This window comes from Stigmatopora argus, chromosome 18, assembly GCF_051989625.1.
Source record: "Stigmatopora argus isolate UIUO_Sarg chromosome 18, RoL_Sarg_1.0, whole genome shotgun sequence".
NCBI classification, from domain to species: domain Eukaryota; kingdom Metazoa; phylum Chordata; class Actinopteri; order Syngnathiformes; family Syngnathidae; genus Stigmatopora; species Stigmatopora argus.
In genome coordinates this window covers 5,837,898-5,850,268 of record NC_135404.1, presented here as the reverse complement: position 1 = coordinate 5,850,268, position 12,371 = coordinate 5,837,898, and the positions used below count along the sequence as shown (strand labels likewise).

At 37.6% G+C, this 12,371-nt stretch overlaps 1 protein-coding gene across 2 annotated transcripts in view; it reads right to left on the bottom strand.

The window, feature by feature from the left end:
- svild (supervillin d) overlaps window positions 1–12,371 on the bottom strand; it is a 48,270-nt gene that overhangs the window by 16,903 nt on the left and 18,996 nt on the right. For both annotated transcript variants that reach the window (XM_077625834.1, XM_077625835.1), the window contains exons 3-8: window positions 12,257–12,291; window positions 10,081–10,133; window positions 7,562–7,650; window positions 4,465–4,531; window positions 3,059–3,423; window positions 2,851–2,986 (exon numbers count right to left, since the gene is read on the bottom strand). In XM_077625834.1, coding sequence (XP_077481960.1) covers window positions 2,851–2,986; window positions 3,059–3,423; window positions 4,465–4,531; window positions 7,562–7,650; window positions 10,081–10,133; window positions 12,257–12,291 — 745 coding nt within the window. The remainder of the gene's footprint in view (window positions 1–2,850; window positions 2,987–3,058; window positions 3,424–4,464; window positions 4,532–7,561; window positions 7,651–10,080; window positions 10,134–12,256; window positions 12,292–12,371) is intronic.

The following is a 12,371-nucleotide window of genomic DNA, read 5'->3' as shown; positions in this document are numbered from 1 at the left end:
GTCAGGATGGATTCTCACTTGCAAGTTAACGCTGGATTATGTCTCCGATGTCTTTCCTTTTATTAAAGTATATATATTAATGAACCTATCAATGTGTGTTCATTCGGAAAAAAGGCGAGTTAAGTATGGCATAAGTTGACCAGCTATTTGGCTTTTTAAATTGATTGTGAGTTAAATATATATTAAAAAAGCCATTTATTTGCGATTAATCATGAGTTAAGAATGTGGTAAAAATAATGTAATAGTAAATTTAAAAAAAAGATTTGCATCAACAATAAAAACAAAGGTGTGTTTAATTTCGAGTTGGCTATGGGTAAATGCGATTAATCCCGATTAAAACTTTGATGGACAGCCCGATTTTTCCTTTGCAAAGTGCTGATATAACTGTTCACTTAGCTGCTAAGAGATAACTTGGTTGCACACTCACCTGGAGAGACAAGGAAAGGTTGACAAGCAGGAAGAGTCAAAGGCATATTAAGAGGAAGAATCTGGACGGAGGGAACTACAAATGTAAGGAAGGAAAGGTAATGAGAGGAAAAGTGGGAGTTAAGACAGGAAAAGATTAGAATGAAACAAGACAAGGATGTCATCAGGAGAAAATGAATGATTTCCCCCCCAAAAAATAAAAATCAACAATGAAACAACATTGTGTTCACTTTCCAGCGGAGGGTTTGTCTCCTGGGACCGTTATCAGACCGGGTGGGAGTGTGAAGTGGACTGACAATATTTGGACAGACTGAGTCATACTTACACTAAAAAACTGGGAGATCTTGAAGGAATTTTGTGTACTCCAGCACATGGTTTGAATTCGCTTTTTAAATCAGTTTCCCAGCTTGAAGAATTGATCTCTTGAAGCCTATGCCGAATGCTAATAGTCAGAGTGAGTCATTAATAATGAATTTGATGTTGGTTTTCTAATGATGAATCCAAAGTTATGATTATGTTTTACAATGTTCCAGAGTATTTTATGGAGTTAACAAGAAACATCTGGAGCTGCTTTAGGATGACGGGCTCATGTTTTAGTGCCATTGACGGTGGCAGACATTCAAACCTGATTGGATGTTTGTTGCTGTCATTGGCAGCCAATGAGTCGATCCTGAAATCCCGACCTAACTAATGTTCATGTCCTAAACGTGAACTATTTCAATACCAGTGACGATGACTGACGTCCAATCACGCGTCTCTTTTCATTCTTCTTCTACGAATTTAAATGAGTTTACCACTAGTAGACGTCCAATACATTAGAGTGGGAGCGTTACATTGAATGAACGTTTGTTCATTCGCTGCCAGACCTTCTACTTCAACTGGATTGCATGTCTATCGCCTATAAACCCTTGTCAAAGTCAAAAAACTTCAACCTGAGTGAAAAGCATTTCTTTCCATCCCACTAAGACTAAGAAAAGCTAATTTGCAGCCGGTAATATTCCGCTTAAGAGCGCAGAGCTATGTACATTAGCCATCATGTGACAATAGCACGCTTCACTGCTATCCTCTTTTTTTCTTCACCTCCAGACAAAATAACACTTGAGAATCAGCAAACAGGGAAATTATTCACTGTATCTTGTTTGGAAAATACGTACTAGATCAGAAAACTGATCTTAGTGCTTTGGAGAGACTTACATCTTGAATGGGACACTATTTTACAAACATTGTGGTTGAAGGAGGACATGTCATTGCTCAGTCTGGTCTCTGACAAGTGAATGCGTCTGATCGGTACATTATGTAAACAAAATCTTTCCTTTAAAAGTTGGCAGGCATGACGTCTTGCCTGAGACGTACACTACAGTATTTTTTAGTGTGTCTGCATCGTAATCCAAGTTCATTTAAATTTGTTTATGTTATGTTACGAGCACGTTGCCGTGTAAAAGTCACCGCCCCTCTCTCTCTGTCCGTCTCTCTCCCCTCCGCGAAATCCGTCTAATTTTAATAACATTAAACACATTTTAGTAGTATTAAACCACTAGTTATTTGTTACTTTGTTAATAGATGGCGAATTAGAACAAATAAAAATGTTTTTCCATTCCAATATCCTGTTTTTGGTGTTTTTTCAGAGGGTTGGAACGAATTAATTTGTATTTAGTTCATTTCTATGGGAAACGTTCATTTGAGTTACGAGTAAATCGACATACGTGCTCAGTCCCGGAACGCATTAAGCTCGTATCTCGAGGTACCACTCACTCACTGTACATGTAAAAGCTGCGAGGCTGGATAAGTACTGCTATATTTCCCTCTAGTACAAAGCGGCTGAGCTGGTAATGTGCCAGAATATTGCCATATGTCTGAAAACCCTGAGATTCCGTGACCCGGTAATATTAGAATAAAATATGCGTAAAAGCAGCTTAGGATATAATAAAGTGACACAAGTATCCGCTGCTGAATGTTTTCCCCCCGAGACAGCAAAAAGCTATATTTACATAAACCGATACATACTTATTATGTGTAAGTGATTTTTTTTCTGTACTTTTTTTTTTGTATCTTGTTTTCAGAGAGCATTCTTTGACGTTGTGGCGTCGAGTAATGTCGAGGGCAAAAGCAACGGGAAGCTCGCGTGACTTTTGAAAGACTTGCAGATGGACGCTTTTGTTTGGGCAACAAAGTCCAATTAATCTCTCACTGTTCTGGAAGTAACTCGACAACAAAGCGGATTCAGCAGGATAACAAACGAACGCAAAGTGAAATACAGCAAAAGTTTACACAGTAATTTTCCTTCCACCACGCTGACGCCAGTTCAAATGAATTGGATATCTACTAGTGATAAACGAATCGGGATAGTTGACTACATGCCCCATACTTGGACATTTATTGCCGTCAATGACAATGAAAGTGTTAATAATGAGGGAAATAACCCACCTTTTTCTTCCAGGCATTCTCCGCCTCGTGAAGCTGACTAAAGCGATCGGAGATTGACGTCTGAATCGAATCCGCCGGTTTGGACTTCTTTGTCCATTCTCTCTTGTCGCTGTCGCCGCTAGTGAACTCTGCAAGCCTGAAAAATGGAAACCCCCCAAAAAGTATTGTCGTATCTGCTTGAATGGCAGTGTAACAAAAATTCAAAAACCTGTGTTTAATGGAGGAATGGCTTCCATCCAAGCTGTCCATCTCCTCGGTGTCCTCAGACACGGTGGAGGTCATTTCCAGACTTTCGTCCAAACTTCCGCGACTGCAGCTGCTGCCACTGCTGCGCTCGCTGTGCCGGCGTGGGCTCAAGTCGCCCTCATCTTGGACCTCGTCGAGAAACGGCTGGTCGTCCTCCTCCGGGTCTGCCTCATCGTTATCCCCGGCATCTTCGCTTTCAACGTGACTGCTCTGCCGAACCAGCGTGCACTCTTCGCTGTAGTCGGACTCCACGCTAGTTGAGCGGCTCTTCTTTAGGATTCCCTTAATGCCCCTTGGCTCGGAATCCTGTCGCTGCAATGCGGGGGCCTGCGAACGAACAGATTTAGTTAGGAAATGCCACTTTTGGAGAAACTGGATAGGGCAAATATCCTTTTTAACTCATGAGCTGGCATTCGGTTTCTGCAGAGCCAGGAACATCATCGGGGACCCATACCACCCTGGTCACAATCTGTTCCAGCTGCTGCCCTCTGGCAGACGCTATAGGTCCCACAAAGTACGGACAAATAGGCTTCGGTAAAACAACACACAATCCTTTCTGTGTAATAACTTCGGGGTGAGGTAATATGAAAAGATGTTTGGGTGGTGATCTGCCTCCTACTGGCTGACTGAAGGTAAGTGAAAGACAGTAAGAGGTAAGTGATCCGCTCGGGGGGTGATGCGATGTACCCATAACGGCAGAATGCCAAATTACGAGTCCGAATCTATAACTTATATAACTTATTAGGTCTTTTGCCGAAAAAACGCACCTTATGGAGAAGCACTACCAATTTCCTCATACGCAGTTTCTGGGTGTGATGACAATTAGGCTTTTTTTGTTGTTGATGATGACGACAGGGCCTATGTCCGATTATATTGGAAGCAAACGACATTCAATCCATTTGCATGGATTAAAATGAAAAAAAAGAAGACTGGATTATGACCTTAGTGATATTTAAAATGCCTAATTGATTAAAAAAATTGAATTACTGATGACTTATATGCCAATAAATATCATCATAGTTTCCAGCAATACCACAAAATTAAAGATAATAACCAATTTGAAATAACATGTTTTCGATCGGCTTTGGTTGGAAGCAGCTGGAATTCAAGGATCAAGACCCAGGTGTGAAAGTGCAAAAAGTAGCGGGTGGTCTCGCAAAGTTCATTTTTGTGATGATTTCACTTTGAAAGAATGCTCCACTCTTCCAAATGACACATCCTTGCGATAAATTACACGGCAGACAGTGGGCCAATTAAAAACAGAATCTGCTGAGTTATTTTGCGATAAAAACCATGTGACCTTTAATCACGGTCGCGTGCAAACTTTACAAGATTGTCTATAAACTTTGAAGAAAATGCTAAACTTACGTGCGTCTCTTCTCGTTGCTCTTTCAATGAGGCTTCTTCTATCATTTCCTTCTCTTCCATTATTTTGCTGTTGAGAAAATTCACATGGAAACATGTTAGGTTTCATGCTTTGCATTTTAAAACGGAAGAATCCAAGCTAGACTTGAAGCCACCAAAGGGAAAAAGGCATGTGTTATCTGTTATTACACTTTCCTCTGGGCTTACAAAAGTGTTTCATTTGACTTCTCTAATGAATCACTTTAGTAATAGGCACTCCGCAATGTCAGCCAGGGACCGCTACGACCATAAACAGTCCTAATGAGGGCGAGAACACCACCATAATGTTGGCATACGGCCCGGCTCGTAACCGTTGCAGTATTTTGGAGAATTTCTCAAGTCAGAAAAGATGAAATGAATAGGAAAATATTGTAAACCAGTACAGTCCAATCTCAAAATTGGTTAATAACTATAGTTGCGGCAATCTAAACCACGTCCAATCCATTTGGATATATATAATATTATATGTCCAACTATATATAATATAAATCAGTGGCGGTCCGTGCATTTTCTTGTAGCGCCTTCAACGAATCAATCCAACCCTCAAAAACTGTTTTATGGCTATAAAACATCTACTGCAGCTACAGCTGCAACACATAAAAATAATCAATAAATCAATGTACAAAAATGGGGTAACATCCACTTCCTAGCAGCATTTAATGATTAAATAGAAATACTGTAGCTTTTCAGACATTACAACCGGGCCAGAACGTCAATGGCGTACCGGCAAACATTGCCCGAAAATGGGGTAAAATCCAGCCGAAAACAGCATTTATTGATTAAATACAAATACTGGAGCTTTTTAGACATCATTTATATTATAAATGTCCTACGCTTCAATAAAATCCCCTAAAAGGGGCGATGGTTGTTAATTAAATGTGTCTAAATGGTAAAAACACCCCCAAAAGTTATCATTAGCCCAATGTTAGGCTGAATGAGGCAAAAAATAACCCCATCTATGTAAATGATGTGGTGTCATTCATTTTTTAATTTCATTATTTTTTTTACATTTAGAAAAAAATATAATGCCAATGCTTTTTAAAAATATGTTTGTGATTCTATTTATTTATTCATTTATTTTCTGCACTGCTTATCCTCAAGGATTGTGGGGGGTGCTGGAGCCCATCCCAGCAACTATGGGCACCAGGCTGGGGACACTCCGAATTGGTGGTCAACCAATCGCAGGGCACAATGAGAGGGATGACCATTCAGGCTCATACTCATACCTAGGGGCAATTTAGAGTGTTCAACCAGCCTAGAATCCATGTTTTTAGTATGGGGTATGTGGGAGAAAACCATAGCACCCGGAGAAAACCCACGCAGGTCTGGGGAGAACATGGAAACTCTACACAGGAAGGAATTTATTTTCAAATGTAATAATTTCCTTTTTATTGAAAATGATTAACAAATATTTTATTCCCGAAAGAAAAATGCAATGTAATACTAGTACAATTAACTCTTCAGCACATAATTTTAAGACCCTTTGATGTAAAAAAAATTAAAATAAAATAAATACACGGACGTTCCTACATGTGTTGTATGTGGAAATGTCACTTTCTGGTCCAGAATATGTTCCTTCATATAAAGAGGAACACATGGTAAAGGTCATAGTACTAAAGCTTTGCCCGCCATTCAAATTTGGCTCACCACGGCAATAAAGTCCGATGAAATGAGAGCCTGGCATGAAAAGACGCTCTACAGGTCTGTCCGGTTACTTCTGCAAAAGATATTGTTCCCTTTGGCAACAATATGTAAAACCAAGTGGGCTGATTTTCATGAATACTGGTTGAACAATTGAACCTGTCTTGCATTTAACTTTATTTTGACTTTCCAGTTTCGTTCAGCATGACTAAAAAACGTTATTAAGCACTCAGGTTGCTTAAACGTGTAAGAGTCTGCGGGCTGTTTACTTTGTCGGAGGTCCCACGGCAACAATTGACTCAGAAATGCTTTAAAATTAACAAGAAATTATCCAAAATTATCAACAATTAACCATAAGTGAGCAAGACCATTGAGAAATCCCCAATATCAACAGTTAAGTGACCATTAAACAGGAAATAATCCAAATTATACCTCAGAATGCCCGAAAATGTACACAAAGTGATACAAAAGCAACAGAAAGAGAACCCTAGGCACCCTAAAATAAAAAAGACACAAAATAAACTCATTGCCCACATTAGACACTCATAGGCAACACACTTATTTATGTATATTTATTTATTTACTTATTTATATTTGTATTTATTTATTTACTTTTTTATATTTATTTATTTATATTTATTTATTTACCTATTTATATTTATTTATTTACTTATTTAGATATATTTTTTTATATATTTGCTTATCTATATATATTCATTTATTTATTAACTTATTTATTACCTATTTATTTATGTCTAAAATGTATTTTGCTGTGTCTGTATTCTCACCCTCTTGCTACTGTGACAATGAAATTTCCCGAATACGGGATTAATAAAGTTATCTAATCTAATCTAAATCCAAATCATTAAAATTGGAAGGGTTGGCAGTGACTGCTTTTCTTTCAATCCCATTGATGACACTAGACGTCCAATCCAATTTGACTGAGATGGGGTTAATGAACTTTAACTAATTCGCCCTCTCCAAAATGGATTGGACGTCCAGCACTGCCAATCAGAGCCAATTCACAGAGTGCCCTATGAATGCTTAATATATCAAAAGTTATCCAGACAGATTTCTAGAAGAATTTTGTTCAAACAGATAGTTATGCACCGTCAAAAGTGTTCCAGTGTTAGTTTATGGTTAGAATTTAGGTTAGGTTAGAACTTTATTTCATCCCGTATTCAGGAAATTTCTTGGTTGCAGTAGCAAGACAGACACAAGACACACAAGACTTTGTAGACCTAGGTAAAAAATGTCATGGTTTACTCATTGGCTACATTAATATAGTCAATGGCAGTGAAATGGGATAATTCCGACAATCCTTTAAGTTTAGCACTACACTAGTTTTCAAGCCAAACAACAAACAACATTTTCACATGTAAAAAAAAAATTCATAAGATACCTGATATTTTAAAGTTACCTTGTCGAAGTTTCCAATTCGTCACTGTCGATGGGTCGATCTTTCAATTCCTTGTTCGCTCCGTGATCGTCGTTTCCATCCTCCTGAACCTTCAAAACGAAAAAGAAAATCCTTACCGTCAGCACACTACTGTCTCCAACATGCAAATACAAATGGTTGTTGTTAAAATCCTGATAATGGAGTTGCACGGGTGAGGCCCTGCCCCTTCTTTAGAGTGAGGTAGTGGGTTGCCCTTGTTGATCAGAGTTCAAAGCAAAAGATTGTGATTTATGAGCAGAGTGGGTTACAACCTTGAGTACATATTGTAAAGCTAATACTCGACAATCTGTGTCGTTTTTTTCCGAACTGAAAAATTTATCATCTGTTGTTTTTAGACACTTGATGATCTGTTTCAAGGATTTTGATCTCCAGCTGTCAAGTGAGACGTTGCAGTAGACGAACGATAAAAAGACAGATTAAGTGTTTTATTTTTTGGATGACTTGCAGGTGAGAATCGCAGACATAAACGATCGGAGGGTATTCCGACAGTCTTCAGTTTTCCCAGGAGGTGATTTTTTTTTTAAACTCCCATCTGGCTTCACTTGGCCAAGCTTGGCACGGCTCCCTGTCGGTGAAGGGCAAACGAGAACAGCCATTTACGTCTACTTTTGAAACATAAGCAGCCTGGGAAAACCCCAAATCTCTGAATCGTACGTTTTTTTAAAGCACTTTTTCTGTAGCGTTTTGTCCACCCGTGTTAATTTCCCCATCTTGGCATCTCCGACCTCCACGGATAGGGTTGTGTCATGACTTTGACCAGGTGCAGCAAACCTCAGAGCCATATGGAATTGCACGATTTGCTCTAAATGAAGCGATTTTTTAGGTTGCAGCGGAAAAGGCTGTCAGGAAAATATCTTGCCAACTGCCAGTAATTAATCACAAGTTGTTGAGAACGCATTAAATCACTCCTTCCTGATTGTTTAGGTGCTCTGTTTTCAAGTCTGGTACTTTTCAGAGCTAGTAGGTTTTAATTAAACACCTAAAGGTGTCTTGAGCATCATAATATCCAGTTTCGGCTAGACAAAGTTTAATATCTTTCAATGGCACTTGAACACTTTACATGGCAAGTGACTATGTATTTTTGGAAAATTAAAAAACAATGTGACCCCATAAAAAGCTGGTGTCCACATACACAATGTGGCCAACATATTTTGGCTCATGTAGGAAACAATATTAACACTTATTGTGAAATATTAACACAGTTTCTAACTGGACCCAAAATGTGATGTTGATATGTATGTTGGATTGGATAACTTTATTCATCCCGTATTCGGGAAATTCCGTTGTCACAGTAGCAAGAGGGTGAGAATGCAGATATAGGAAAGGCATTTTAGACATAAATAGATAGGTAATAAGTAAGTTAATAGATAAAATAAATACATGAATAAATATATAAATAAATAAGCGTGTTGCTGAAATATATATATATATATACATATATATATATACACATATACATCTACATACACACACATATACACGCATACATACACATACATACATATACATAAATACACATACATATACATACATACATATATATATATATATACATATACACGCATACATACATATACATATATACACGCATACATACACATACATACCTATATACCTATAAACGTATATATACATACACATACCTATATATAAAGGTATATATACATACACATAGATACACACCTATATATAAAAGGTATATATACATACACACATACCTATATATAAACGTATATATACATACACATACATACACACAGATGTACATGTATACATACGGTAGGCCTTAACACTCAGCCATTTTTTTGGTAAATGTTTTTTGTTGTATGAAACCAGATCTTAATCATAATTATATTTATTTTTTTCATTATTAATTATTATTTTGAGTAATGACGTAAATGCGAGGAAAAACGAATTACTGTGCGGTAACCTCAGTCTCAGTCTGCAGAAGCTCCACATCTTGTGGACTTCCTGTGTGTGGCTCCAGTTTTTTTAGCTAGGTCTACAATGTCTTGTGTGTCTTGTGTCTGTCTTGCTACTGCAACCAAGAAATTTCCCAAATACGGGATGAAATAAAGTTCTAACCTAACCTACTATTAAAATGAATGAAAACACAACTAGACTTTTGTTATAGCTATTAATAATACTCTCAAATTGATTTATTAATTTGAACTGAGGCCATGTTTTGAATGAAAATGTTTCAGTGCCATTGACGGTGCAAGTTGACCAACCATTTGACTTGGAGTAATGGGTTGGATGTCTAGCACTGTCAATGCTATTGAGTTTAATAAATGCCAGATACAAGTTTGATGGCACTGCAGGAACTCTACAAATGAGGAATGGAGCCCACATGATTTTACTCCAACAAACATGATTAAAAAAGATTAAACCCATGACAACTGATCAAAAGAATAAACATTTTTTTAAATTAATTACTGAATGAACTAAAGCAATAGAAAAAACAATCCAAAATACACTACCTTAAGAGACATCTTGGCAGTGTAATCTTGTTTGTCCAAAGTCTTCTGGTCAACTGCAAGAAAAAAAACTAGTTTTTTTATTGTTTGAGAGCAGATTTTCATCCAAGAAAATACTGCTGTGTAAAATGACGATAAGAAAAAACTTTCTACCGAAATTTTACGTCTCCATCATTAGCGCCTTAAATAAACCGGATTTGTACAAAAATATATATGCTACTGTGCTGCTTCTGGATTCACTGGATAGTTTTAGGTTGCAGCACTACTTTATGCAGTTAACATTTGTAGGATGTCAGTTATATGCCTATTCGAAAATAAAGTGAGTGTCAAAATTATTGACCAAATAATTAAAAATATAAGATATTGTCATATCGCGATTCTGTAGTATAAAATTGCCTATATCTAGATAGGAGACTTTTCCTATATAGCAAAGAACTGCAAAGATAGGACATTCATTTAGCATTTTTGATCAAAGCAGAACACAAATGGAAGCTGCTCAGACCAAACATGGTCAAATAAGCAGTGGCTGTTTGTAAACACAGAACCTCAAAGGGTAATTAATAAAAATGGTTACGAGCTACTAAACGGATGACGCAAGCTGGTATGAATGCAAAATCTAAATGTTGCAATGATTTTTGATGAAAGAGGGGATGGGGACGTCAACAACCAAGAAGTGGTTTTCTCACTTTGAATTCTTTATTGTTTGAAAGGGTGACATTTCACTGGCATTGGTTTGTTCCAAAGAAAGCGCTCGGGAATAAGCACTAGTGAAAGGCAAAAAAAATCAAATTCCACTTAACGTTGCGCTCCAGTAGTTTGAAATGACGCTTTCAATCATTCCCACTGTCTCTGGTCTGGATGGTGATTTAGCGACTGAATGCCACTGATGTCATCTATAATCTTTCAGACTAAGTCACCCGGCCAAAAGAGACTTCACTGTTTCCTTCCTTAGCCATTCATCTACTTCCTACTGCTTGACCTACTTCCACCTACCATGACGTTATGGAGACCTGAATTTCTTATACTGTAGCAGGCTTATCATGTGTTTCTTATTCTGTGTTACTATTATTATTTGTTAATAATTTTAATAAGGGGGGAAACTGTAAATATTGTATTTTTTTATCTCTAAAAACACCAATTTGGGGTGTCCCCAACGTCATCTGGGATAGCCTCCAACACCCCCACAACCCTTGTGAGGGAGGATAAGCTGTGCATAAAATGAATAAAAATTTATCTTTTTAAAAAAAAATGATTTATTTTTATTGATACAGGTTTATCTATGCAGCCTGGCGGATGAGTGTTTAGCGCATCGGCCACATACTTCTCGGGTCATGGGTTCGATTCCAGGTCAGTCCACCTGTGTGGAGTTTGCATGTTTTCCCCGGGCCTGCGTGGGATTTCTCCGGGTACTCCGGTTTCCTCCCGCATCCCAAAAATATGCAGCGTATGCTGGTTGAACACTCTAAATTGCCCCTAGGTATGAGTGTGAGCATGAATGGCTGTCCGTATCATTCTGCCCTGCGATTGGCTGGCCACTGATTAAGGGTATTCCCCCGCTTGGTGCCCGTAGTTAGCTGGGATAGGCTCCAGCACCCCCCACAACCCTTATGAGGATAAGCTGTACATAAAATGAATGAATGTTTATGTATTTTTTTAAAATATCATTTGATATAGATTTATTATTCAGATTATTTGGAAAAAACTAAATACGTACTCTATTATTCATTTTTTTACATTTAAGAGGATACATCAAATAAAGCAAGCAACTGTCAGTTATTAAAATGTTTATTTTTTCAATTTTTATAAAGAAAAAAAGGTAAATATTTGGCATTGGATTTGACAACTATGCTGCATATATAGTGTTCAATTATGAAAGAAAGCTATTTAAAGTTTAATTTTGCTGTTGCAGAAAAAAGTATACAAAAGTATACACAGAAAAGTTATTTTTGCTACCTATGTTCAAATTTTGCACTGCTTTTGTTATTAGCCCCCAATTTTGTTTATAATTTGCGCTGCCAAAGGTAGACTAGCTAATAAAGGAGTTTATTACCTAGAATTGGCGCCAACCAAAACCAAAACACCTCCGAATTATTGTTTTGGATATAAAGTAATGACATAAACACATGTCTGATGGAGCCAAATGAGCTGTTGGCAGTAAATGAGTTAAATGAAGCCTTACCCTTGGACTGGTAGTTGTCATCAGCTGGCAGACACCTAGCGGAAAGAAAGAAAAAATACACATGAAGTCACGCTAGCTGTGATGATGGATATTCGCCCCTCAAAAAAGCAGTGCG